Source organism: Crassostrea angulata, chromosome 7 (genome assembly GCF_025612915.1).
Source record: "Crassostrea angulata isolate pt1a10 chromosome 7, ASM2561291v2, whole genome shotgun sequence".
Classification (NCBI taxonomy): Eukaryota; Metazoa; Mollusca; class Bivalvia; order Ostreida; family Ostreidae; genus Magallana; species Magallana angulata.
This window is the reverse complement of record NC_069117.1, coordinates 46,478,043-46,503,533: the sequence shown is the minus strand read 5'-3', so window position 1 is coordinate 46,503,533 and position 25,491 is coordinate 46,478,043. Positions and strand designations below refer to the sequence as shown.

The following is a 25,491-nucleotide window of genomic DNA, read 5'->3' as shown; positions in this document are numbered from 1 at the left end:
GATCACCCACGTTACACGAACTATTTAACACGATTGGCTTGTCAACAATAACGTTGTTACCACTGTATATATATACCGGTCGAGAAATTTAAGGCCGATTGCTTTCTGATCGATGCATTCAGGTTCGAGGATATCTAAATGCAGAACTTTACATTGTACATGTATATCCAGTAAAATGTTGGTAAAAAAAAGAATGAAGGAAACTTCAATCAATGAAACACAAATTACATTTATTCTTTGAACGAATTTTTAGTGTTCCCTTTTATTGTTTTTTTTTTTTTTGCACAGATAGTGATGCCTTACTTCGCATGCACATCGAACACGTGTGTCGTTTATACAGAGTGCAAAACGTCTGCGTCTTTTTGAAGACTCTATCGGCACTACATCTAACAAAGTATATAAATGTTGAAAATCTAAAGAAACGTAACATCGTTCCCATCGTTTTCTAAAAAAACAGTCCGTTTCTAATACCCTGCCATATATATGTCATTGATATTTCTCATCTGCCATAGTGTGTGTTTTGCGCATGTGCGATGTTACAACATTTACAGGATAACGTTCTGAAATTATGGAGGATTTTTAAAATATGAGTGCTTTGATTTCAGTCTGCCTTACCAGTGCAGTGGTTGTCATAATATTTTTGTTAAGATCGCTTTCTACAAGTCTTTTTGTTATATGTTACGTGTTCGGGTGAATGCAATACTTAAATGCGGTGAAGCTTGAATAGTGCTAAATGCCTTGATGAGCAAAAAAATAGAAATCGACAATTAGTATGGCGGTAGTCGGAGATACAAGGGCGATAATGGGTATTTATGAATTCATATCAGCTTTAAAAAAATTATATGCAATTTGATATCACCTACCTGAGTAAAACTGTTTTGTTGGACACAAGTTATAGTTAACGACTATTTGTGTTTGATCGGCACAAACTTCCCAAACACTTGTGCCATCACAAAATGTTGTAGATCCATTATTAGGAGAATAGTTATAGCTTCCTAAGAAAGGCTTTGGACAACTAAGTTTAGCATTTTCAATGTATCCTAATTAAAAAAAAATATTATGCATAAAAATAGGGTTATAAATATTTACGAATCCTTTTTGACTATTTTTGATATTAATACTTTATTTACTGATTTCCATTGTTGGTTTATTTTATCTGTACCTTTCTTAACTAACACAATGGCAGAAGGTATACCGTTACTTGAATTGCACCCTGAACTAGTGTCAGCAGCGTTATTAGTTGATAACGCATAAAATCGTTTGCCCTGCCCAAGAATTTGAACATCTGTAAACAAAACAATGCTAAGTTGTCTAAAGTACTGTTTAAATTAAACTAATGAAAAATCAAGAAAACGACAAAATGCATTTGTTTTTCTAATAAAACTCAGAATCATGTACCTGCATATATTAATACGCAAATGAAACATCTGACAACCTTTCCCATTTAATGCAACGATAAAAATCAAACGTGATTCCAAACCTAAGTGATGTTTGATTTGACCTTAAAAAATGGAGAAAAAAATGATAATTTGCTTGTAGCTTTAGAAAAAGCTAATTACAGTGCAATAAAAAAATACTTTATCAATGTAAGAAATGAGATTTGATGAATATAGAAATCATTTGAAGGAAAGCTAAGCAATTTTGCTGCTTATTAATACTTTAGAACGATATGCATAAATGGAAATTTAGTTTAGAAATGAAAATAGTTCCTCATATAATTTAATTTCACTAAATTGTTTTCATTTTTTTTAAAAATGAACAGGTAAATTTACTTGAAAAGCAGAAAGTTGTTAGACGTGTCTTCGTCTACACAAGTCCAAGAAGTAATAGTGGTGGGGAACACAGTAACGCTCCACCCAACAACGTAGTTGTTGGACCGCGTGAACGTGATGTCCTGTGTTGTATCACTGCTGTCGTGCCATTCTCCGTCCCAATCCGGTGGAATGGTACAACCATTTACCACTGAAACATAACTTTATGTTGCACGTATTCATATTTGAGTAGACTTAAACCTTGTACATTACTCACTTTACTAATCTTCGTGAGTCCAAATGAATATGTCGTAAACATCTCAGTCATTAATCACTGTATGTTAGGTTTTTGGGAGTTGATTTTAATCAACTCTCCTATGCAGTAACTCAGACAAACCGAAAGTGAAACAGTGTTTGGACCTCAGAACAAATCATTGCAGCTGACAAGAGTTAGTTTTTGAAAATAATTGATAAATTCGATGTAATGTATGCTAAAGCATTGTTTTTCAAGGAAACTTATTTATAAATACCTTGAAAATAGTCAGATTTTAAATGGTATGAACAATTTAAATATTTTTTGTAGTCGTATGTATTCATACGCCAGAGTTCAATATAGTCTGGTTCAACTCGACGCTCGGCTGTCTCCGTAAATCCTTGTCGGAAATTTGGTTGAACGAGACTAGAGTTCAATATTGCTTGGATCCATACAATTTTCGAGAAATATTTCTATTACTGATACATAGTTTGATTAAATTAATCCTTTTTTAAATATTATTTAACATGATTTATATGGGTGTTTCTCGACATTCTTGTCGAAAAAGTCCAAAAATTCATATTATGAAAATGTGCGTAATTCAAATAAGAAACTACATGTACTTGTCATGCAAAATAACATATCATTGATTTTAAAATCAATGAACATCGAAAAAATCAACTCCCGTCAGTTCTTCAGTACTTTGATTCATTCCTTAACGTTACTAAACAAAATCTAATGAAATAGTTTCTCGATAAGTACATCGGGTGCCGTGATTGGGATATTTGTTCGTCAATTATTTTATAATGTACCTAAATATTTGATGAAATATTACTTTTGACATACTAAATCATGTGGGAATAACACTTCTTCTTCAACCAGACACAGTCAGTATTACGAATTTTATCTAGTAAGAAAATTTTGAACATAAATATACTTGAAGAAACTTTGAATACTAAGTGCGGCCTATCAGGAGGTACCTTACAATTACAACGCCTTAATTTGAATAGAATCTATGCTTATGAATTAAGACATTTTGCAAATAAACTACAAATGCCTGCACCAGAGTAACTGCTTACATGTACATCTGTGATGATGTTATTAAGTTATAACTGATACCTGATAAGTAATTATTATGAAACTAATTAAAAACCTATTTTAATTTTCGATAAACAAGCCCGAAATAGCAAAAATGAGAGCAAAAAAAAATGAGAAAAAAAATCATCTTTTATCTAAAATTCATATTTTAAGCAAAAAAAATGATAAAAATTATAATGTAATTTGACCTAAAAAAAAAAAAAAACTCCAAAATTTAAAGATACGACGCATTTAATACATACTCACTGGTTTGAAAAAAAAATTAAAAAGTTTTTTTCTTTCAATCCTGTAACAAAATGAATTAAGGCCACGTACACATAAATAACATCAACTTAAGTTTTGATTTTTCACCCCTCTTAATTTTAAGCCATGCAGTTAGATTTTTATGTTTATATTAAAGAATAGGAAAAAGCAATCAAGAAAAACAATAGGCCAATTGGCCTTAACGGTCACCTGAGTAGCATATAACCCATACACAAACTTGTCGAGGAGTCTCATATATGCATTTCATTAATTATGTTTCATTCTGGAGTAGAAAAATTATAAATTTGTAATGACAACCACCTCCATGCCTGAAATCTTTCAAAACGAACTATGAAACCCAGAGGCCATGAGTTACACAATTTAGGTAGAGGAGTTAGTGGACATTATCACCTTTTATTCAGTTTTTTGCCCACATGTGTGGGGGTAGAGAAGAAGATTTTTTAAGATTTAAAACATTTTTACAATATGGCCATATTGGCCCCACCCTAGAGCCTGAACACCTAAAAAAGGGGTCAAGAATTTTACTATTTTGGTAGAGGACTTCATGGACATTATAACCAGGCATTTAGTTTTTACCAAATATACAGTACCGATCAGACCCAACCTAACATCAGAGTAAACCCCAACTAAACCCCGGGTTTACTTTTTGGGTTTACTTGGGGTTTACTCTGGGTTTACTTTTTGAAAATTTTGGTCCACTCGGGGTTTACTTTGGGTTTACTTTGAAATTATTTTGAGGTCAACTGTAAGCACTAAAGTGTGAAGCAGACTAATGTTTTATCTTACCATCCAACTGCCTGTAATTCCCACCCTTTGTATATTCCAAATACACAGTTAGCGTCCGCTTTCAGGGGTATACTTCTGACTGGGTCTACTCTCTGTGTCCACTCTGAGTTTACTCTGGGTTTACTCTGGGTCCACTCTAGTAAACCCGAAGTTAACCCAGAAAGTAAACCCAGGGTTTAGTTGGGGTTTACTTTCTGTGAGGTTGGGTCTGATCGGTACTGTATATGGAAGTAGAGAAAAAGATTTTCTAAGATTTAATACATTTTTATACTATATGGCCATATTGGCCTCACCCTAGAGCCTGAACCCCTAGGGGTCATGAATTTCGCAATTTTAGTAGAGGGCTTCATGGACATCATCATCATGCATTTAGTTTTTAACAAATATATATGGGAGTAATCATGCATTTAGTTTTTAACAAATATATATGGGAATAGAGAAGATTTTCTAAGATTTAGTATATTTTTACTTTATGGCCATATTGGCCCCACCCTAGAGCCTGAACCCCTGACCCAGGGGTCATGAATTTCACAATTTTAGCAGAGGGCCTCATGGACATCATAATCATGCATTTAGTTTTTCACAAATATATATGGGAGAAGAGAAGAAGATTTTCTAAGATTTAATACATTTTTACTATATGGCCATATTGGCCCCACCCTAGAGCCTGAACCCCTGATCCAGGGGTCATGAATTTCACAATTTTGGTAGAGGGCCTCATGGACATCATAATCATGCATTTAGATTTTAACAAATATATATGGGATTAGAGAAGAAGATTTTCTAAAATTTAGTACATTTTAACTATATGGCCATATTGGCCCCACCCTGGAGCCTTAACCCCTAAACCAGAGGCCATGAATTTCAGAATTTTGGTAGAGGGCTTCATGGACATCATAACCATGCATTCAGGTTTTTCCTCACATATGTATAACTATAGAAGAATATCTTGAAAATTTGGCTTTTTTTTTGCATATTTGGCCCCGCCCGTGGCACCCCAGGGGTGGTAGAGCCATGGATTTCACAATTTAGATTTTTCTTACCATACAGATGCTTCACACCAAAAATGGCAACGATTGGCCTGGTAGTTTTCAAGAAGAAGTTAAAAATGTAAAATTGTTAACGCACGATGCACGACGCACGGCGCACGACGCACAACGACGGACGAAGACCGATTGCAATAGGTCACCTGAGTGACTCAGGTGACCTAAAAATCGAATCCAGTATACACAACAATGAACAAAAAATATGGTTCAATATATTAACATTGTACCATATTAATGTGTTAAGTGTGCTTGCACGGAATACCATCTAGTTTAGATCATATTCAACCTGTACGTAATCAAGATGCTATCATCTAGGAAAGAAAATGAACATTTTAAGTTTAAAGTTTTAGTGTTTTTCTATTAAACTATATAGAAATCACATAATCCAAAATAGGAATGACATTCCAGCTATATCAAACTTTAAGTATCTAATCTATAATCAATATAATCGAGAAAATTATCAAAAAACAATCAAACATTTTCATTTAAAAACACACGCAACGTTCCTCGGTTTAAGATAATTTTCAATGATATATTATTTCTTCTGCATTTGCATTTAAACCTGTTAAATATGCAATTAAATGCTTATAAAGTTATAATATATACAGTTGAACGTCGATACCTCGAACACTGATTTCTCGAATACAATTGATATATATATATATATATATATATATATATATATATATATATATATATATATATATATATATATATATATATATATATGATTTTTAAGGCCCAATCACCTATTTTTTAAGTATTGTAACCTCGATATCTCGAATACTCGGATATCAAGATGTTTTTAAACAGTCCCATCTAGTTCGAGATAGCGAAGTTTGACTGTATATTCAATCGGAACTATATACCCAAATAGAAAAATTTCATATAACATGAAAATCTAATTTTTGAGTTGCGTAGCGGAAATCTTAACATTGCGGAAATAGAAAAACAAGCATTCCTTTTTTAAGGAATGTTCGGCATGTAATATCATTGGTCAGCTCTGATACATGTAATGTTATACGAAAGCATAATGCTACATGAAATAAATGTAAACATAGCACCATTTTGTTGATTTCCGAAATAGAAATGCATGAACAAGCTTTACTTTTAGAAGGAGAATTATACTTCCGACAAATATTCCTACGCGTTTCTAAAGAAAAACATTATTTGAATAATTATGTATGTACATTTGTGTAACTGCATTAATGATTTATTTTCAAGGTAAACGGATAAAAGTAACGTTTTTAGTAATCTACGTGTATTTTAAGATTTAAATGAGGTTGTCATTGCATAGAAAATAAAGTAGTACAAAACACAATGCGTGAGCAAATAGTAACATTTGGCGGATGCCTTATGGACACAACTGTCACAAGAATGAAAAAAATGGAAGATAGGTCGCGTTTGACCTTAAAAGACATTTTGTTTGATTTACAATACATTTAAACTTTAGATAACATCAAGTGCAGGCAAGTTTTCTGATTAAAATTTACGCATGAACTAAGTGTCATTATCTTAATTGGTTGGATGGATTTTCATGTTTAGCTTATCAAAGTAAAATGTTTAACCAACATAATTATACAAACCAATTGCTGCTCATTTTGTAACTGACAAAATCAAATCAAAATTTAACGACTTTGGTAAAAAATTATTTTTCCGTTTTTAATGGTAACAATGCCTTATTAAGGCATTACTAATAGTCACCAAAAATTTGAGTATCAGTCGACAAGTAATAAGTAAGATACAGACCTCATATACAGTTCTCTGTTTGTAAACTAAGCTTATGTCATGTTCCAGGTTTAGACCTAAATTGAATGTGACAAATGGTAGGAACTGTTTATTTGTGCTCAAAACTAATCATCGGATAGACAAATCAGCCTGAAAAATAATTTTTTAAGGTATATTGAACCAAACTAATCAAAAACATGACACGAGCCTTGATAACAAAGAATTGTAAGCGTTGTATCTTGCCTTTAACTCACAACTGACATTCAAATTTTGGTTAATCATTAAAATGCCTTGCTAAAACATTGAAAACACTAAAAATATAAGATACTATACGATCTCGTTACAAGTAACGAGTACATGTAGGTCTTCCCTTCAATTTTTAAACAATGCGACTAAATTATCGATGAAATTTAAGAATTTCCCCTCAACCACTTCATTTCAGATAATGTATACAATTGGCAATATCCTTTAAATTGCTTAACAAAATGTTTTGCTTTTTCACATACAGCACATTAAAGATTTAAGATTTAAGTCCCCTTAAATCCCTAATTACGTCACCAATGGGTGTGGCAATGCGTTATACAAACTGGTATTCCCACGATTAACAACTTTGTTTCTATAATGCATCACAAAATCTTGATTGTTTTTAGGGTATGTGTATATTAAAATTTTACAATTATCTTGGTCCCTAATTTGAGGGGCCAGCCCCTTTTTCTTGAGTTCATTCAAAAGGTCTCACGAACACTAACATTTTTTTGGTTCTTACCCGTATCTAAAATTGTTGTTTATTTTTTAGATACAAATGATTGAATATTTTAGGGACCAGCCCTCTAGATCCTTAATGGGGACAGACATTAGTGTTTTTATTAGTGGAATCCATTAGAATCAATACAGACATTTTCTCTTCTACAATGCTTAACAAAAATAATATGTCTCCTTCTCTGAATTTATTGCGTCAAAGTTGCCGCAGTTTGGCTCCTAATTTTGATGTTTTGATTTATGGAATCGATTAGAATCATCAATGCAACCATTTTCTCCTCTACAATGCTATAAAATATGTCTCCTTTTCTATACATATTGCGTCAAAGTTTAAGTACTTTGGCCCCTAAAAATCCCTAATTACGTAATAAACTGCCGTGGCAATGATTTTACCTAATAGATATTGTTACGATCAACAACTTTGCTTCTGTAATGCATTACAAAATCTTTATCATTTTTAAGTTATTTGTAATAGTGTTAACGAGGGTCTCGGCCCCTTTTTTAAGGGGTCAGCCCCTTTTTCTTGATTTCGTTGGAAAGAACTTTTGATTCTTAGCCACTTTTGTTATATATGTCTTTAAAAAATATCAACTGGTAAAAAATGAGAAAATTCTGAGAGAAAATTCGCACCCAATTTCGTGCATAGGCGAGCTCCAAGAAATGGCGCCACTAGCGTAAAACAACATTATAGTGCACATCTTCAACTATAGTCTACCTCTCCTGAAAATTTCGTATTCATATCACTAATAGTTTCTGAGATCAGCTCTGCACAAAATAGGTCGTAATAAATAGAAAATCGGCCGTAACTCGGTACCGGCAGTGACGATTAATTTCAAAATTTCAAAAAACCTCTAGAATTATGACCTCTGGCAATCATTTGTGAAAAATTGTCGAAATCGGCCAAATAGTTTCTAAAAATTGCGTGCACAAAATTTGTGGAAAAATAATAATAATAGGAAACAGTACGAAAACAATAAGGTCTTCTGTTGGAAACGGAAGGCCTTAATGATAAGAAACAGTACCAAAACAACAAGGTCTTCCGCTGGAAACGAAGGACCTTAAAATCATGACCATGCCCCTTTAACAAGTACAAATAAGTTTGCGTATGAAAGAAGGCGTTCCTGAAATTGCTTCAAACGTATTTTTTGACATTTTTTAACGGTTAAACTTCCCAGTATTTAGATCTCTCTGTCTCTCTCTCTCTCTCTCTCTCTCTCTCTCTCTCTCTCTCTCTCTCTCTCTCTCATAATTCCTATTTATACTTACAACCTCCTATTGTCACCTGACCCCGTTTCGGGGATCATCATTACAACTTTTTTTTTTTTTTACAAAATCTAGCTAATCAGGTTCAGTTTACTGTGCGTTTATTATTCATTAGTTAACCACGTATTTTAAAATTTTTCTTTCACTTTGTAATTATTGAAAACTAAGAGGAGCATTGATGGCCTCATTATTCTTTTAATTCATAAACTGGAATATTCAAGGAAATAAGAAATATGATTAAATAGAAAGTAATGATAAATAAGAATTGAATATTTAAACTATGCGAAAGTTATATATGTAACCGTTAAAGGGTGTCTTTACGTTGTAGAAATACAAATGAATAAAAAGAAGCAATTAAGAAGCCAAAGCGTAATATATAAAGATAAATCTACTCAACTACATGGTTATTCATGTTGAAATCAATTAGATATATATAATCAAAAGGAACATTTTCAACATTTTGAGAAAATCACTAGTATTTTTTTCCTTCTAATGCATCTATAACTTTAGTAGACTTATTAACAGGTTATACAAAAAAACTTTTTTGATTGATATACAATTGTAACTGGGCAGATATTATTATATTCTGGTCGAAAAAATACTAATTATGTTTTTTGGGTTTTTTTTTTAAAAAGAGTAAAACTTTATAAATATGAAAATACATTTTTTGACAAATTGCACTCCGTGTAAACAAGCATGATTTTGATAATGAATTACTATTTTCATGCTAATCATTTTCATTTCCCTAAAGATCTGTGTAATTATTATTTATTCTGTTCACTATGAGATCTTCACGATGACTTTCTGAAATTTTTAATTATAAAATTATTAAAACCCAGGCGTAATGACTACGCATCTATTTCTATATAATCATATACCTATGTACAATTAAGATATATTAATATCAGGCGTCCTTTAAGCTGCTTACTATGTTATCCGGTTTTTTACTATTTTAAATACTAGTATTTTTTTCAAAGAGTCTTCAAACAAGTCAGAAACATATTATCTTATTCTATTATCATATTAGCAACAAATCATGAATGTAATTGTTTTAAACTGTCATGAAATTCGAGCATCTTACCTAAAATGATAGATGATATCCATGAAAACAGAAAGATGTGATATATTTTTGGAGTCATCTTCAGAACGAACAGGTTTCCAATATACTTATAATATAGAAAAGTGTTCCACAGTTTCATATAGATGGGACGTATTAAATCGAGTAACTAGTCCTATCGTTAAACCTAATTTCGTAATTTCTTTCTACCTTGAAAATAATAAGTGTTCATTTTACACTATGTGAATCATTACGTTGTGATTATGAACACATTTAACTCAATAAAATAACCTTGTGTTAAAAAAATATCAAAAGATATACAATTATGCAAACAATTTAAGGACAAAGGAAAAATAGTGACAGAGATAATAATGAAACATCTTATGCGTACATGCTATCTAACATCTCCTATTTAAATTCCTAGCTTACATTGAATTATTACATTATTTTTACACGGTAATAGTTGTGTAATTTATTTCATGTGCAATATTAGAGATTCCAATATGAGTAGATACATTGTGTCACTCTTGAAAACTGTAATTACCTGTATTGCTATTGATCATGGTGGCCTTTTGCTGGGGATATGCTCCTAAAAAATATATTTTTTCAATTACGTAACCACTATCTAACATCTATAACCTTTCTGAACTACATGAATCTTTTGAGTAGTACGGCAGTTACAAGAATTGACAAAAATATAATATACCTGTCCCTCATTAAAAAGGAATTTGATGATTCATTGCATTTCTTACAAAAATATATCACTTTTATTGAGACGTTTCACAGCGTAGTGATTATCTTTAAAGACTTTGTTGGCAGCATTTAACTTTACAGATAAAATTAGTCTAAACCAGTTCCAGATCGATCATTAATATAACCTGTTAATATTACACGTTGATGGTGCTCTTTCTTGTATTCTTAGGAGTGAGTTATTAAAAAAATTATCTATTTCAACAATATCAAAAAAACAAAACCATCGCTGAACCATTTTCGCTTTTATTTTTTTGCTATTATTTTAGAACAGTGTAATTGTTTATCTTATTTAAGTCCCTACCATTCTTACCCTAATGAATCTTATAACTTAAGCAAGAATCAAAGACCATGTAACAATATGCATATGGTTGATACACGGTTGCCCTGGGCCTCTAGATTGGTCTGGATATGTTTCTGTTTTTCTTTTCTTTAGATGTTGCAGTATATATGTCTTTGGATAATATATGCATGGCTTGCGTTAATCAGACTGCATTATTCTAAGAACTTACGACAAAGTCGTAAAAATATTTTTCAGTTTCATTGAATGATCTTTGATGCGATTATATACATATATCACGCCATTTATCTACAATTTACAGTTATTCATTTTACTGCTAGATGAATACAAAATTGATTAGTTTGCATTTAATAAACATTCATTTTTTGGTCGTAAAGTCGTACATACGCACCCCAGCTTCGTTATGTATTGATATTTATAAATCAACTAAAAGTTTTTTACTAAAATATTTACATGAATAATCATATCTATTAAACCAATGTTTTCCATGATTTTGCAGTGTTTTATTTAAAAAGTAAGCATAGTTCCTAAATCAGTTTGCAAACATTTTTTATAAATCAAAACTACCGCCACCACTGCCGGTACAAGATAAACTACCCCAGCTACAGAGCCAGCAATTACACCAATGTTGTCATATGAAGTCTATGTGGAAACGTCAGAAATAAATGCTGAAAAAGCAAAACGTCTTTTATATCATCATTTTATGGACAAAAATATACGCACTTCAAAATTGTATTTTAACAAACATATACACGTGGAATATGATGAATGAATTACTTAAGTGTAAGTGAGACAAGTTAAGTTAAGGATAGTTAGAATTAAAAGGCAACCTACTTGAAAAAAATTGTTTCGTTGTAAAGAATATTTAACAACCATTTGTGTTCGATCAGAACCTACATCCCAAACACTTTTTCCATCACAATATATTGTGGATCCATCATGAAAAGAATAGTTTAAACAGCCTATAGTCTGTCCCAAGATATTTTTGCCGCATATTTTCTTAAATTATTCAATATTTATAAATATCTCTTGGTTCAGACGATGTTCATTCAATAGTATGAAAAAATCCCAAGATTTCCCCTTTGAAACGCCCCCTCTAGCTTGTCGGGTATCAGTACACGGCTAAAAATAACAAGAGGCCCAGGGGCCACATCGCTCACCTGAGCAACAATTGCCTTAATTCTGATCAAATTAGCATTACAGTATCAAAATATCTTGACAACTAAGTACAGTAGATCTTGCTAAAAAAAATAGAAAATCTGTCAATTTTTATCCACCTCTTTTTTGGGGTAAATACCAAGCCCCTTTTGTAGTTGTACCTGTAAGAAGATTTTTCTCTATTTCAATTTACCCCCCCCCCCCCTCCATTTCGTGGCCCCCCTTTTCTCTAGGGAATCATGGTTTCATCAAACTTAAATCTGCATAACCTGTGCTTTCACACTAAGTACTGAGTTTTGGACCGAAAACTTTCCCAGAATATTTTTAAAGATTTTTCTCTATATATTCCTATGTAAAAATTCAAACTGCCGTCACGGCCCAGCCCTATCACTAGGGACTGTGATTTTGCAAACTTGAATTTACACTATCCGAGGATGCCTCTACACAAGTTTAGGCTTTTCTGGCCAAATAGTCTTTAAAAAGAAGATATTAAAGATTTTCTCTATATATTCCTATGCCCCATTGTGGCCTCACCATACCCCATGACTATTATTTAAACAAACTTGAATCTTTACGATCTTGGGATGCTTCCACTTAAATTTGGGCTTTCCTGGCCTTATAGTTTTGGGAAGAAGATTTTTAAAGATTTTCTCTATATATAAAAATTTATCCCCCATTGTGGCCCCGCCCTACCCCAAGGGACCATGATTTGAACAAACTTGAATCTACATTATCTGAGGATGGTTACAATTTGAGCTTTCTTGGCCATAAAGTTTTGAAAAGAAATTTTTTTAAAGATTTTCTCTATATATTCCTATATAAAAATTTATCCCCTAATTGTGGCCCCACCCTACCTCTGGGGACCATGATTTGAACAAACTTGAATCTACACTATCTGAGGATGCTTCCACTCAAATTTAAGCTTTTCTGGCTTTATAGTTTTTGAGAAGAAGATTTTTAAAAAAAATTTCGATATATTCCTATGTAAAACATGACCCCCCTCTTGTGGCCCCTCCCTACCCCCGGGGACCATAATTTGAACAAACTTGAATCTACACTACCTGAGGATGCTTCCATTTTAATTTGAGCTTTTCTGGCCTGATAGTTTTTTAGAAGAAGATTTTGAAAGATTTTGTCTATATATTTCTATGTAAAACTTGATCCCCTAATTGTGGCCCCACCCTACCCCTGGGGACCATGATTTGAACAAACTTGAATCTACACTATCTGAGGATGCTTCCACTCAAATTTAAGCTTTTCCGACCTTATAGTTTTTGAGAAGAAGATTTTTAAAGATTTTCTCTGTATATTCCTATGTAAAACATGACCCCCCATTGTGGCTCCACCCTACCCCTGGGGACCATGATTTGAACAAACTTGAATCTACACTACCTGAGGAAGCTTCCACTTTGATTTGAGCTTCTCTGGCCTAATAATGTTTTAGAAGAAGATTTTTAAAGATTTTCTCAATATATTCCTAAGTAAAACTTGATCCCCCCATTGAGGCCCCACCCTACCCCCGGGGACCATGATTTGAACAAACTTGAATCTACACTATCTGAGGAGGCTCCCATTTTTATTTTAAGCTTTTCTGGCCTGAACGTTTTTTAGAAGAAGATTTTTAAGGATTTTGTCTATATATTTCTATGTAAAACTTGATCCCCCCATTGTGGCCCCTCCCTACCCCTGGGGACCATAATTTGAACAAACTTGAATCTACACTACCTGAGGATGCCGCCACACAAGTTTGAGCTTTTCAGGCCGAATAGTTTTTGAGAAGAAGATTTTTGAAAAATACCAACAAATTTTCAATAATTCTCAATTATCTCCCCTTTAAAGAGGGCAAGGCCCTTCATTTGAACAAACTTGAATCCCCTTCACCTAGTGGTGCTTTGTGCCAAATTTGGTTGAAATCAGCCCAGTGGTTCTTGAGAAGAAGATGAAAATGTGAAAAGTTTACAACGCCAACGCCGACAACGACGACAACGACGACAGACAACGGACAAATTGTGATCAAAAAAGCTCACTTGAGCCTTTGGCTCAGGTGAGCTAAAAAGTCTACGAGGTTTTTCCATTGCCAAGGAGATGAAGACACCCGGATGATAACGTTGAAAAATTGCGCGAGGTGTCCCGAGTATTTCCGAATGGAGAAAAGATGTCAACATTCCCCATTATAAATCTCCGTAGGAAATCTGTTTTCGTTCCTGTGAATTTTTACGAGGGAAAAATGATAATGTGTGAATGAAGTTATCTTGGGAATTTTCCCTTTCATCGATTTTAATTGCACTTCAGTCACAGGTATGTGTATTTTTATTAAAAACCGTTCAAATATGCAGCATAAATATCTTGGGACAGACTATAGTAAAGGAAACGGAAAACTCTGCGTAACTTTTGCAATATATCCTAAAATATATCATGATTTGAAACAAAACCGGAAATTTATATATTTTAGTTGTTTCATTTTTCACTTACAATACTTAGTTTTCGGGGTTTACCTTTTTTAACAATGGTTTCTACTGCAGTAGGTAAACCGTTACTTGGATTGCAGGCTTAACTAGTATTAGCGACGGCATTTGTTGACATAATAAGTACTCGTTCGTTTCCCGCCTCTCTTTCAATGTCTGTTGATTAAAGCAATATTGGTTTTTATAGCATTAAGACTATAAATAATGGCAAAATAAAATGAACCTCTTTTAAGATTCAATATGACTTACTGGCGTAAATTAATTACGAATAAAAATGAGTTGTCAACTTTCTATATTTGATGCAACGATATGCATCATACCGGGTCCCATGTACATCTATTGTTTGATTTTACCTAAAACAATTTAGAGAAAGACATTGTTTAGTTTACAGGAAAGAATGTTGATATCACTAATAAAGCATGTAGCTTCATATAAAGAATATATTCTTATTGCAAACAAAGAATATAACCGTTTTACTTAAAAAGGAGTAGTTTGTTAGACGTGTCTTCATCTACACACGTCCAAAACGTAATAGTGCTGGAGTACATCCTAACACTCCATCCAACTACGTATCCTTTTGTACAACTTTGGAATTGATTTTTTTAAAAAATACTGCATGCAAAGATTATCAACTAAATGCTTGTAAATACAACATTTTGTTTCTATTTGCATCTTGCTATGCAACGTTTGAATAGAATTGTCTTTAAGTCATTTCTGAATGATTGTTAGACAAATACGACTGTTTAAATTACCTTGGTAGTTCCACATGTAACCAAGACCAAAATTGTTTAATTGGTCCTTCATAAATTTTGCCCAGCTTTGATGATTTTGCTTTTCGTTTTCACAAATACAATATGACCATTCATAAGCAGCTCTTAATATACAATTGTCTGACTGGAATAAATTAAACCAGGACTTAAACATTCGATAAATACGAATGAGATATACGGGTAGACGCCCAGTCCTAAAGTATATCATAGTTGTATTTGTAGTTTTACGAACACCAAGCAAAAGTGTAAAAACTCAATGGGGACCTTTTCAATATCTTGTCCTTTGGGGGAACCATAAACTTAACGTCCATAATTAAAAATGCTACACACATAAGTATCAAAAACAGAAAACAAAGTACAATGGTTAAATAAAGATGATTAATTGTTGATTTGAGAGCAAACATAGCTTAGCGACCTTGTGCCGCTAATTGTCTTTGAGTGGTTAAAAAATTTACCTTTATAGTTGAACAAAACGCCTAGATAAACAAACTGGTCCATTATTTCTAAATTTTCACCGTTATAAAGCCATTTCTCGTTGATACGGTGATTCCCACCATTTGTAAAAAATAACGACTTTAGTTTTAGATACATATTCATCTAGGTTCCATTCATTTGTATAGAACTGTAAAGTATTCAACATGCTCTGTAGTTTATCTGCACCCATAAGAAGATGAAGACTTAATAATGGCAGGTCAGTAGGGACACTACCTTATTTTTATAAATTCATTTTCAAGATCATTAACAAATAATACAATCAATTTTGGAGACAACACTTCTCCTTGTGAAAGACCAACATGATTTTCAAAAAGAATAGAAATACGACCAGAAGATTTAACACACGTTCTAATTCTGGACTACATTGAACGAATGACTGCAAGTAACTTTCCCTGTATACCGTAATACTTTAATTTTCTATACAATTTTTCCCTATCAATAGGGTCAAGGTCCTTCTTATAATCAACAAAACAACAATAGCGGATTAGCTCACCTGAGCCAAAGGCTCAAGTGAGCTTTTCTGATCACAATTTGTCCGTTGTCTGTCGTTGTCGTCGTTGTTGTCGTTGTCGTTGTTGTAAACTTTTCACATTTTCATCTTCTTCTCAAGAACCGCTGGGCAGATTTCAACCAAATTTGGTACAAAGCACCACTAGGTGAAGGGAATTCAAATTTGTTTAAATGAAGGGCCACGCCCTCTTTAAAGGGAAGATAATTGAGAATTATTGAAAATTTGTTGGTATTTTTCAAAAATCTTCTTCTCAAAAATTATTCGGCCTGAAAAGCTTTTACTTGTGTGGAGGCATCCTCAGGCAGTGAAGATTCAAGTTTGTTCAAATCATGGTCCGCGGGGGTAGGGAAGGGCCACAAGAGGGGGATCATGTTTTACATGTACATAGGAATATATAGAGAACATCTTTAAAAATCTTCTTCTCAAAAACTATAAGGCCAGAAAAGCTCAAATTAAAATGGAAACATCCTCAGGTAGTGTAGATTCAAGTTTGTTCAAATCATAGTCCCTGGGGGTAGGGTAGGGCCACAATAGGGGGATTAAGTTTTACATAGGAAAATATTGAGAAAATCTTTAAAAAATCTTCTTCTCAAAAACTATCAGGCCAAAAAAGCTCAAATTAGAATGAAGGGATCTTCAAATAGTTTAGATTTAAATTTGTTCAAATCATGGTCTTCGGGGATAGGGTGGGGCCACAATAGGGGGATCATGTTTTACATAGGAAAATATATAGAGAAAATCTTTAAAAATCTTCTTCTCAAAAACTATCAGGCCGAAAAAAGTCAAAGTTGAGTGGAAGGATTTTCAGGTAGAGTAGATTCAAATTTGTTCAAATCATGGTCCCTGGGGGTAGGGTGGGGCCACAATATGGGGATCAAGTTTTACATAGGAATATATACAGAAAATCCTTAAAAATCTTCTTCCCTAATACTATCAGGCCAGGAAAACTCAAATTAAAATGGAAGCATGCTCAGGTAGTGTAGAATCAAGTTTGTTCAAATCATGGTCCTCGGGGGAAGGGTGGGGCCACAATATGGGGATCAAGTTTTACATAGGAATATATTTAGAAAATCTTTAAAAATCTTCTTCTCAAAAACTATCAGGCCAGAAAAGCTAAAATTAAAATGGAAGCATGCTCAGGTAGTGTAGATTCAAGTTTGTTCAAATCATGGTCCTCGGGGGTAGGATGGGGACACCATAGGGGATCAAGTTTTAAATAGGAATATATTGAGAAAATCTTTTAAAATCTTTTTCTCAAAAACTATCAGGCCAGAAAAGATCAAATTTAAATGAGGGGATCCTCAGATAGTGTAGATTTAAAAATGTTCAAATCATGGTCTCCGGGGAGAGGGTGGGGCCACAATAGGGGGATCATGTTTAACATAGGAATATATAGAGAAAATCTTTAAAAATCTTCTTCTCAAAAACCATTAGGCCAGGAAAGCTCAAAATCCAGTGGAAGCATCCTCAGAGAGCGTAGATGCAGGTTTGTCCAAATCATGGTCCCTGGGGGTAGGGTGGGGCCACAATAGGGGGATCAAGTTCTACATAGGAATATATAGAGAAAATCTTTAAAAATCTTCTTCTCAAGAACAATTAAGCCAGAAAAGCTCAAATTAAAATGGGGGCATCCTCAAATAGTGTAGATTTAAGTTTGTTCAAATCATGGTCCCCGGGGTAGGGTGGGGCCACAATAAGGGGATCATGTTTTACATAGGGATATATAGAGAAACTCTTTAAGAATCTTCTTCTCAAAAACTATCAGGCCAGGAAAACTCAAATTAAAATGGAAGCATGCTCAGGTAGTGTAGATTGAAGTTTGTACAAATCATGGTCCGCGGGGGTAGGGAGGGGCCACAATAGGGGGATCAAGTTTTACATAGGAATATATAGAGAAAATCTTTAAAAATCTTCTTCTCAAAAACTATTTGGTCAGAAAAGCTCAAATTAAAATGGGGGCGTCCTCAAATAGTGTAGATTTAAATTTGTTCAAATCATGGTCCTCGGGGGTAGGGTGGGGCCACAATAGGGGGATCATGTTTTACATAGGAATATATAGAGAAATTCTTTAAAAATCTTCTTCACAAAAACTATCAGGTCAGAGAAGCTCAAATTAAAATGGGGGCATCCTCAAATAGTGTAGATTTAAATTTGTTCAAATCATGGTCCCCGGGGGTAGGGTGGGGCCACGATAGGGGGATCATGTTTTACATAGGAATATATAGAGAAATCTTTAAAAATCTTCTTCTCAAAAACAATTAAGCCAGAAAAGCTCAAATTAGAATAGAACCATCCTCAGGTAGTGTAAATTCAAGTTTTTCCAAATCATGGTCCCCGGGTGTAGGGGGGGGGCCACAATAGGGGGATCAAGTTTTACATAGGAATATATAGAGAAAATCTTTAAAATATCTTCTTCTCAAAAACTATAAGGCCAGGAAAACTCAAATTATAATTGAAGCATTCTCAGGTAGCGTAGATTCAAATTTGTTCAAATCATGGTCCCTGGGGGTAGGGTGGGGCCACAATTGGGGGATCAAGTTTTACATAGGAATATATAGAGAAACTCTTTAAAAATCTTCTTCTCAAAAACTATCAGGCCAGGAAAACTCAAATTAAAATGGAAGCATGCTCAGGTAGTGTAGATTCAAGTTTGTTCAAATCATGGTCCTCGGGGGTAGGGTGGGGCCACAATAGGGGGATCAAGTTTTACATAGGAATATATTTAGAAAATCTTTAAAAATCTTCTTCTCAAAAACTATCAGGCCAGAAAAGCTAAAATTAAAATGGAAGCATGCTCAGGTAGTGTAGATTCAAGTTTGTTCAAATCATGGTCCTCGGGGGTAGGATGGGGCCACAATAGGGGGATCAAGTTTTACATAGGAATGTATAGAGAAAATCTTTAAAAATCTTCTTTCTCAAAAATTATCAGGCCAGAAAAGCTCAAATTAAAATGGGGGCATCCTCAAATAGTGTAGATTAAAATTTGTTCTAATCATGGTCCCCGGGGGTAGGGTGGGGCCACAATAGGGGGATCATGTTTTACATAGGAATATATTGAGAAAATCTTTAAAAATCTTCTTCTCAAAAACAATTAAGCCAGAAAAGCTCAAATTAGAATAGAAGCATCCTCAGGTAGTGTAGATTCAAGTTTGTCCAAATCATGGTCCCCGGGGGTAGGGTGGGGCCACAGTAGGGGGATCATGTTTTACATAGGAATACATGTATATTAAGATCTTTAAAAAATCTTCTTCTCAAAAACTATCAGGCCATAAAAGCTCAAATTAAAATGGAAGAATCCTCAGGTAGTGTAGATTCAAGTTTGTTCAAATCATGGTTCCCGGGGGTAGGGTGGGGCCACAATAGAGGGATCATGTTTTACATAGGAATATATTGAGAAAATCTTTAAAAATCTTCTTCTCAAAAACTATTAGGCCAGGAAAGCTCAAATAAAAATGGAAGCAATTTCAGGTAGAGTAGATTCAAATTTGTTCAAATCATGGTCCCTGGGGGTAGGGTGGGGCCACAATTGGGGGATCAAGTTTTACATAGGAATATATACAGAAAATCTTTAAAAATCTTCTTCTCTAATACTATCAGGCCAGGAAAACTCAAATTAAAATCGAAGCATGCTCAGGTAGTGTAGATTCAAGTTTGTTAAAATCATGGTCCTCGGGGGTACATGTAGGAATGGGCCACAATAGGGGGATCATGTTTTACATAGGAATATATAGAAAAAACCATCATCTCAAAAACTATCAGGCCAGGAAAACTAAAATTAAAATTGAAGCATCCTCAGAAAGTGTAGATTCAAGTTTGTTCATATCATAGCCCTGGGGGTAGGGTGGGGCCACAATTGCGGGATCAAGTTTTACATAGGAATATATAAAAAAATCTTAAAAAATCTTCTTCTCAAAAACTATTAGGCCAGGAAAGCTCAAATTTGAGTGAAAGCATCCTCAGGTAGTGTAGATTCAAGTTTGTTCAAATCATGGATCTCGGGGGTAGGGTAGGGCCACAATAGGGGATCAAGTTTTACATTGGAATATATAGAGATAATATCTAAAAATCTTCTTCTCAAAAACTATTAGGCCAGGAGAGCTCAAATTTGAGTGGAAGCATCCTCAGATAGTGTAGATTCAAATTTGCTCAAATCATGGTCCTCGGGGGTAGGGTGGAGCCACACTTGGGGGATAAATTCTTATACAGGAATATATAGAGAAAATCTTTAAAAATCTTCTTCTCAAAAACTATCAGGCCAGAAAAGCTCAAATTAAAATAGAAGCATCATCAGGTAGTGTAAATTCAAGTTTGTCCAAATCATGGTCCCTGGGGGTAGGGTGGGGCCACAATAGGGGGATCATGTTTTACATAGGAATATATTGAGAAAATCTTTAAAAATCTTCTTCTCAAAAACAATTAAACCAGAAAAGCTCAAATTAAAATGGAAGCATCCTCAGGTAGTGTAAATTCAAGTTTGTTCAAATCATGGTCCCCGGGAGTAGGGTAGGCCCATAATTTGGGTAAAAAAATTTATTCAGCAATATATAGAGAAAATCTTTAAAAATCTTCTTCTCAAAAACTATCAGGCCAAAAAAGCTCAAATTGGCGTGTAACCATCCTCAGATAATGTAGATTTAAGTTTGTTCAAATCATGGTCCCTGGGGGTAGAGCGGGGCCACAATGGGGGATAAATTTTTATATATAGAGAAAATCTTTAAAAATCTTCTTTTCAAAAACTATTAGGCCAGGAAAGCCCAAATTTAAGTGGAAGCATCCCCATATCGTATAGATTCAAGTTTGTTTAAATAATAGTCCAGAGGAAGGGTGAGGCTACAATGGGGGACGCATTTTCACATAGATATATCGAGAAAATCTTTAAAAATCTTCTTCTCAAAGACTATTTGGCTAGAAAAGCGCTTAAACTTGTGTAGAGGCATCCTCGGGTAGTGTAAATTCAAGTTTGCAAAATCACAATGCCTAGTGGTGATGGCGGTTTGAATTTTTACATAGGAATTTATAGAGAAAATCTTTAAAAATATTCTGGTAAAGTTTTCGGTCCAAAACTCAATACAGTGTAAAAGCACAGGTTATGCAGATTTAAGTTTGATGAAACCATGATTCCCTAGAGAAAAGTGGGGCCACAAAAGGGGGGGGATACATAGGAATAGAGAAAAATTTTCTTACAGGTACAACAACAAAAGGGGCTTGGTATTTACCAAAACATAGAGATGGATAAAAATTGGCAGATTTTCAACTATATTTTTGCAAGATCTACTGTACTTAGTTGTCAAGATATTTTGATACTGTAATGCTTATTTGATCAGATTTAAGGCAATTGTTGCTCAGGTGAGCGATATGACCCCTAGGCCTCTTGTTTAGTTTGAAGTGCTTGTGAAACCAGACAATGAAGTGCAAAAAATTGCTTCTGTAGTACCTAACATAGGTTGAAAACCAAACTGTGCATCTGTGACAATACTATTAGAAGATGCCAAGTCTACGATTCAATATTGAGATAAACAATTTGCAAAAATATCTTATAAGACTTATACCTTGGTAATTGTTGAGGTCAACTGGGTCACCCTTTTTAAAAACAGGAACAATTACCGCATCTGATCATTGCGTAGGAAAATACTTTGAACGTTCACCATTTGAGCTATTTAGCGCATTTGGCGGAATGCGACTTCCGCTAAATGAAGTACATCGCTAAATGCCATTCATATATGTATTCAGGGAAACACTAATTCAAATCCACACCAAATTTTTCAAAAACTGTTTTCCGTCAAATATCGTACACGCCAAATATAATACGTTTACAGTAACCGGATGATAGAATACGAATAAATATTCTATGTAAATATGGCTTAAGTATACCCTTGAATTCTATAAAATATTCATTCAAAATATAATCAAGACCATGCGATTTGTCTCTTTTAAGATTGTCTGTAGCATCCGATATTTCTTTTTCAGAAATTTCAATGGCTAATTCTTCAAACACGGTTGTTCTGGTGTCCACCGGGGTATCGCAATCCGTATTAGTAATAATGTAGATAAATCTTCAAAATGTTTTCAGAATAGGTCCATTTCAATTGATGTATATTTAAGGTTTTCTTTTCCAGAAATGCTTATAGAATATTAAGTTTTGCTTCTGAACGTTTGTAGTTTCTTTTGACCTCGATCAAGTTCAAATGGTTAACTCTGCTTTTTGTATTATTAAAACGGATGAGTGCTGATCGATATATCCTGTATTTTTTCGGAGATCTTCATTAAACCAAGGTTTGACCGGTGACTTCACGCATAAATGAGATCTTGCTCCACCTGAGTTTTGAACTGGATTTAGAGACCTTTTGTTAATTTCGAAAAAGGGCTGCATTAGGTAAGTCAGGTGTAATGTAAACAAATTGGCTGAATCGTCTATACTAGACTGGGTCTTACACAGGGTATTCTGGAAACATGTCACAAGGTCATCAGAATTCTCTATTAAAGCTGACTGAGCTTGGTGAATCAAGTCCTGGTTCCAGACGAATTGCGAAGACAATTGGTTTGAATTGCTAATAATTTGAATTTTAGACTTCAATCTGATATGAAGAGGCGCATGATCGGAGAAAATAGTAAAGTTTGCTACAATGAACTGATCAATTTTTGAAAATAAATCAAGAGTAGTTATAACATAATCCACAACGCCCCTTGGGCCAACAAATGTATAATCTTTATCCATACCCAAATTATGACGCACATCTAAAATTTTTAATCCACTACTTTTACATAAAGATAATAACTTGTTACCCAAATCTTTGACCATGTCAGGATTAGTTCTACTTTGAAGACGTGTGTCTAAACCATAAAATAAAACTTCACTTAAAACTCTCAAAACATTATCATGTAGTATATCATGCATTATAAAATCATTAGCATTTGCAGTTCTTGCATTAATGTCACCAATCAACATAACTTTTCCAAAAGTCAGATATTTAACAATTTGGTTTTCTAGCTCACTAAAAATATCACAATCATAGGCTTGGTAAAAAGTTAAACTGCTTGAAGGTAGATATACACATGCTAAATAGAAATCTTCTGAACCTTCTAATAGACATTTATCAAGCTTAAGCTTATGATAGTGTTGTACATATTTTCAAGAAAAGATACATAATGCTTAATTTTTTCACGAATTAAAATAACACAACCACCTCCTTGAATAGATTTTGAACGCATTTTTGGAAAAATAAAGCTATGAAATCCGTCCACGTCAATAGAGAAATTATTTTCTATCCAATATTCCATAAGAAGAATGATATCATGTGAGAGAATGTAGCACTGAATTTTTTTATCACTGAATATACTAGCAAAACCCAGTTTATGTTCCAGCTGATCATCTTCATGAAATCATCCTCCAATTGCCCCTAAGCTTCACCTCTGCCATATCCCGCGTTCTCTGTTAGTATCTCCGTGGGTTCGTCATTCTCGGGGTCATCTCTGCCAGCTTCGGTGTTTATGGTGTCTCCTATCTCTCCCATGTATAGTTTGCCATCAATGAATAGTTTGTAATATTTCAATACAGCCCTTCTGTTTTCCCCAAAATGCTTTTCTCAACACGGGCATCAAAGCCTTTCGTTTTTCGACGATTTCTTCAAGAAAATTGTTCTCGTATATTGTACTGTTTGTTTTTGAGCTTTTATCCAAATGTTCTGAAACTTTTCCTGATCCTGAAGTTGGAGAATTTACAACAATAAGCCTATTTTTGTTATCCTGGTATCGTCCGATCCAACGGACACGCTCGATATGATCAATAATGCCAACAATGTTTTGTTCTGCTTCACAGACCTCGTTGATCAGGTTCACACAGTTCTCCTTTCCACTGCTGTGGTATTCTGCGAGTCCGAAAAAAGCAAATTGTCCCTCATATACTTCTTGCTGCAGATCTGTTATTTGGCCTTGTAATTTTTTATTCACTATCTTTAGTTCACTAAATACTTAACTGTTCCCTCAAACTCTCTTTTAGGCTAGTCTGAGATATCTTAATTTCCCCCATCGAGTTCCCCAAGTTACCAGTAAACTTCTCTAGATTTCCAACTCTAGTCTGTATATTATCAATGCGATCGCACAATGCAGTCAAATCAATACTTATTTGTCAATTTTCGACATTTTGGCGAGCTCACCGATTCGAATCATTAGTTTATCCACCAATGCTGGTTGAGAAGTGTTCGAATGTGCGGGCGGTGGTGTGAACGTGCCGATGTCGACTTGCCCATCATTGGCTCCCCTCACTGTTATGGCTGTCTTACTGCCCGGTTTTGGTATCAAACTATCCGAAGTTAATCGTCTCTTGTTGTCCTTATATTCCTCCGACATTATGGGACATACACAGAAAGTTGTGTAACACACAAACACACACATATATCACAGTATTATAAAAAATAAATCTCCTCTCAAAAACTCTGACCGTCCATTCCTAACGCATGCGCAACTCGTCATTCGAAAGAATGGAGGACAAAGTCAGAAATCTAATTCGAAGATTACAAATAAAGCAAAATTTTTGAAAAAACCCCACATGAAAATAGAATATACATTGTATCACTGAACACATTCATACCAAACTTAGCTGTGTAAACTTACTATATAGCGCCTTTTAATTACTGATAACAAATATTTTGATCATTGTAAATTTTGATTTCAGAAATGTATATGAATCCTTCAATATCTAATATACCTGCAATTTAACCAAAAACGTAAATAATTTTTTCTATAAGAGTATTTGCATTGAATACTGTGTCTTTACAAACCATATTGTTTTTCAATTGAGGATATCAAATCAGAAATCACGTTTGGAAATGTTTGAATAAACGTAAAGTGCATTTTACTTTTTGTAGATTATTGTAAAAGACAATTTGAGTTAAATTTAAAAAGGATCGAAATGTTTTGTAGAAATGAAGATAAATTTGTTAATACCACCTCCTATATCTTAATTCATAGACTAAAGCCCCCCACCCACCCACCAATAATGTTTACTTGTCTGAATTCATTCGATTTTCTACTTTAAAT

General features: G+C 34.0%; 1 protein-coding gene across 1 annotated transcript; it reads right to left on the bottom strand.

The window, feature by feature from the left end:
• Positions 1-855: 855 nt before the first annotated feature.
• LOC128191369 (uncharacterized) lies at positions 856-24,801 on the bottom strand. Its single transcript, XM_052863439.1, has 6 exons — positions 24,609-24,801; positions 24,219-24,320; positions 1,773-1,962; positions 1,415-1,501; positions 1,163-1,302; positions 856-1,040 (listed from the first exon to the last, which is right to left on the bottom strand). The coding sequence occupies exons 1-6, from the start codon at positions 24,799-24,801 to the stop codon at positions 856-858; spliced, it is 897 nt and encodes a 298-aa protein (XP_052719399.1).
• Positions 24,802-25,491: the final 690 nt, after the last annotated feature.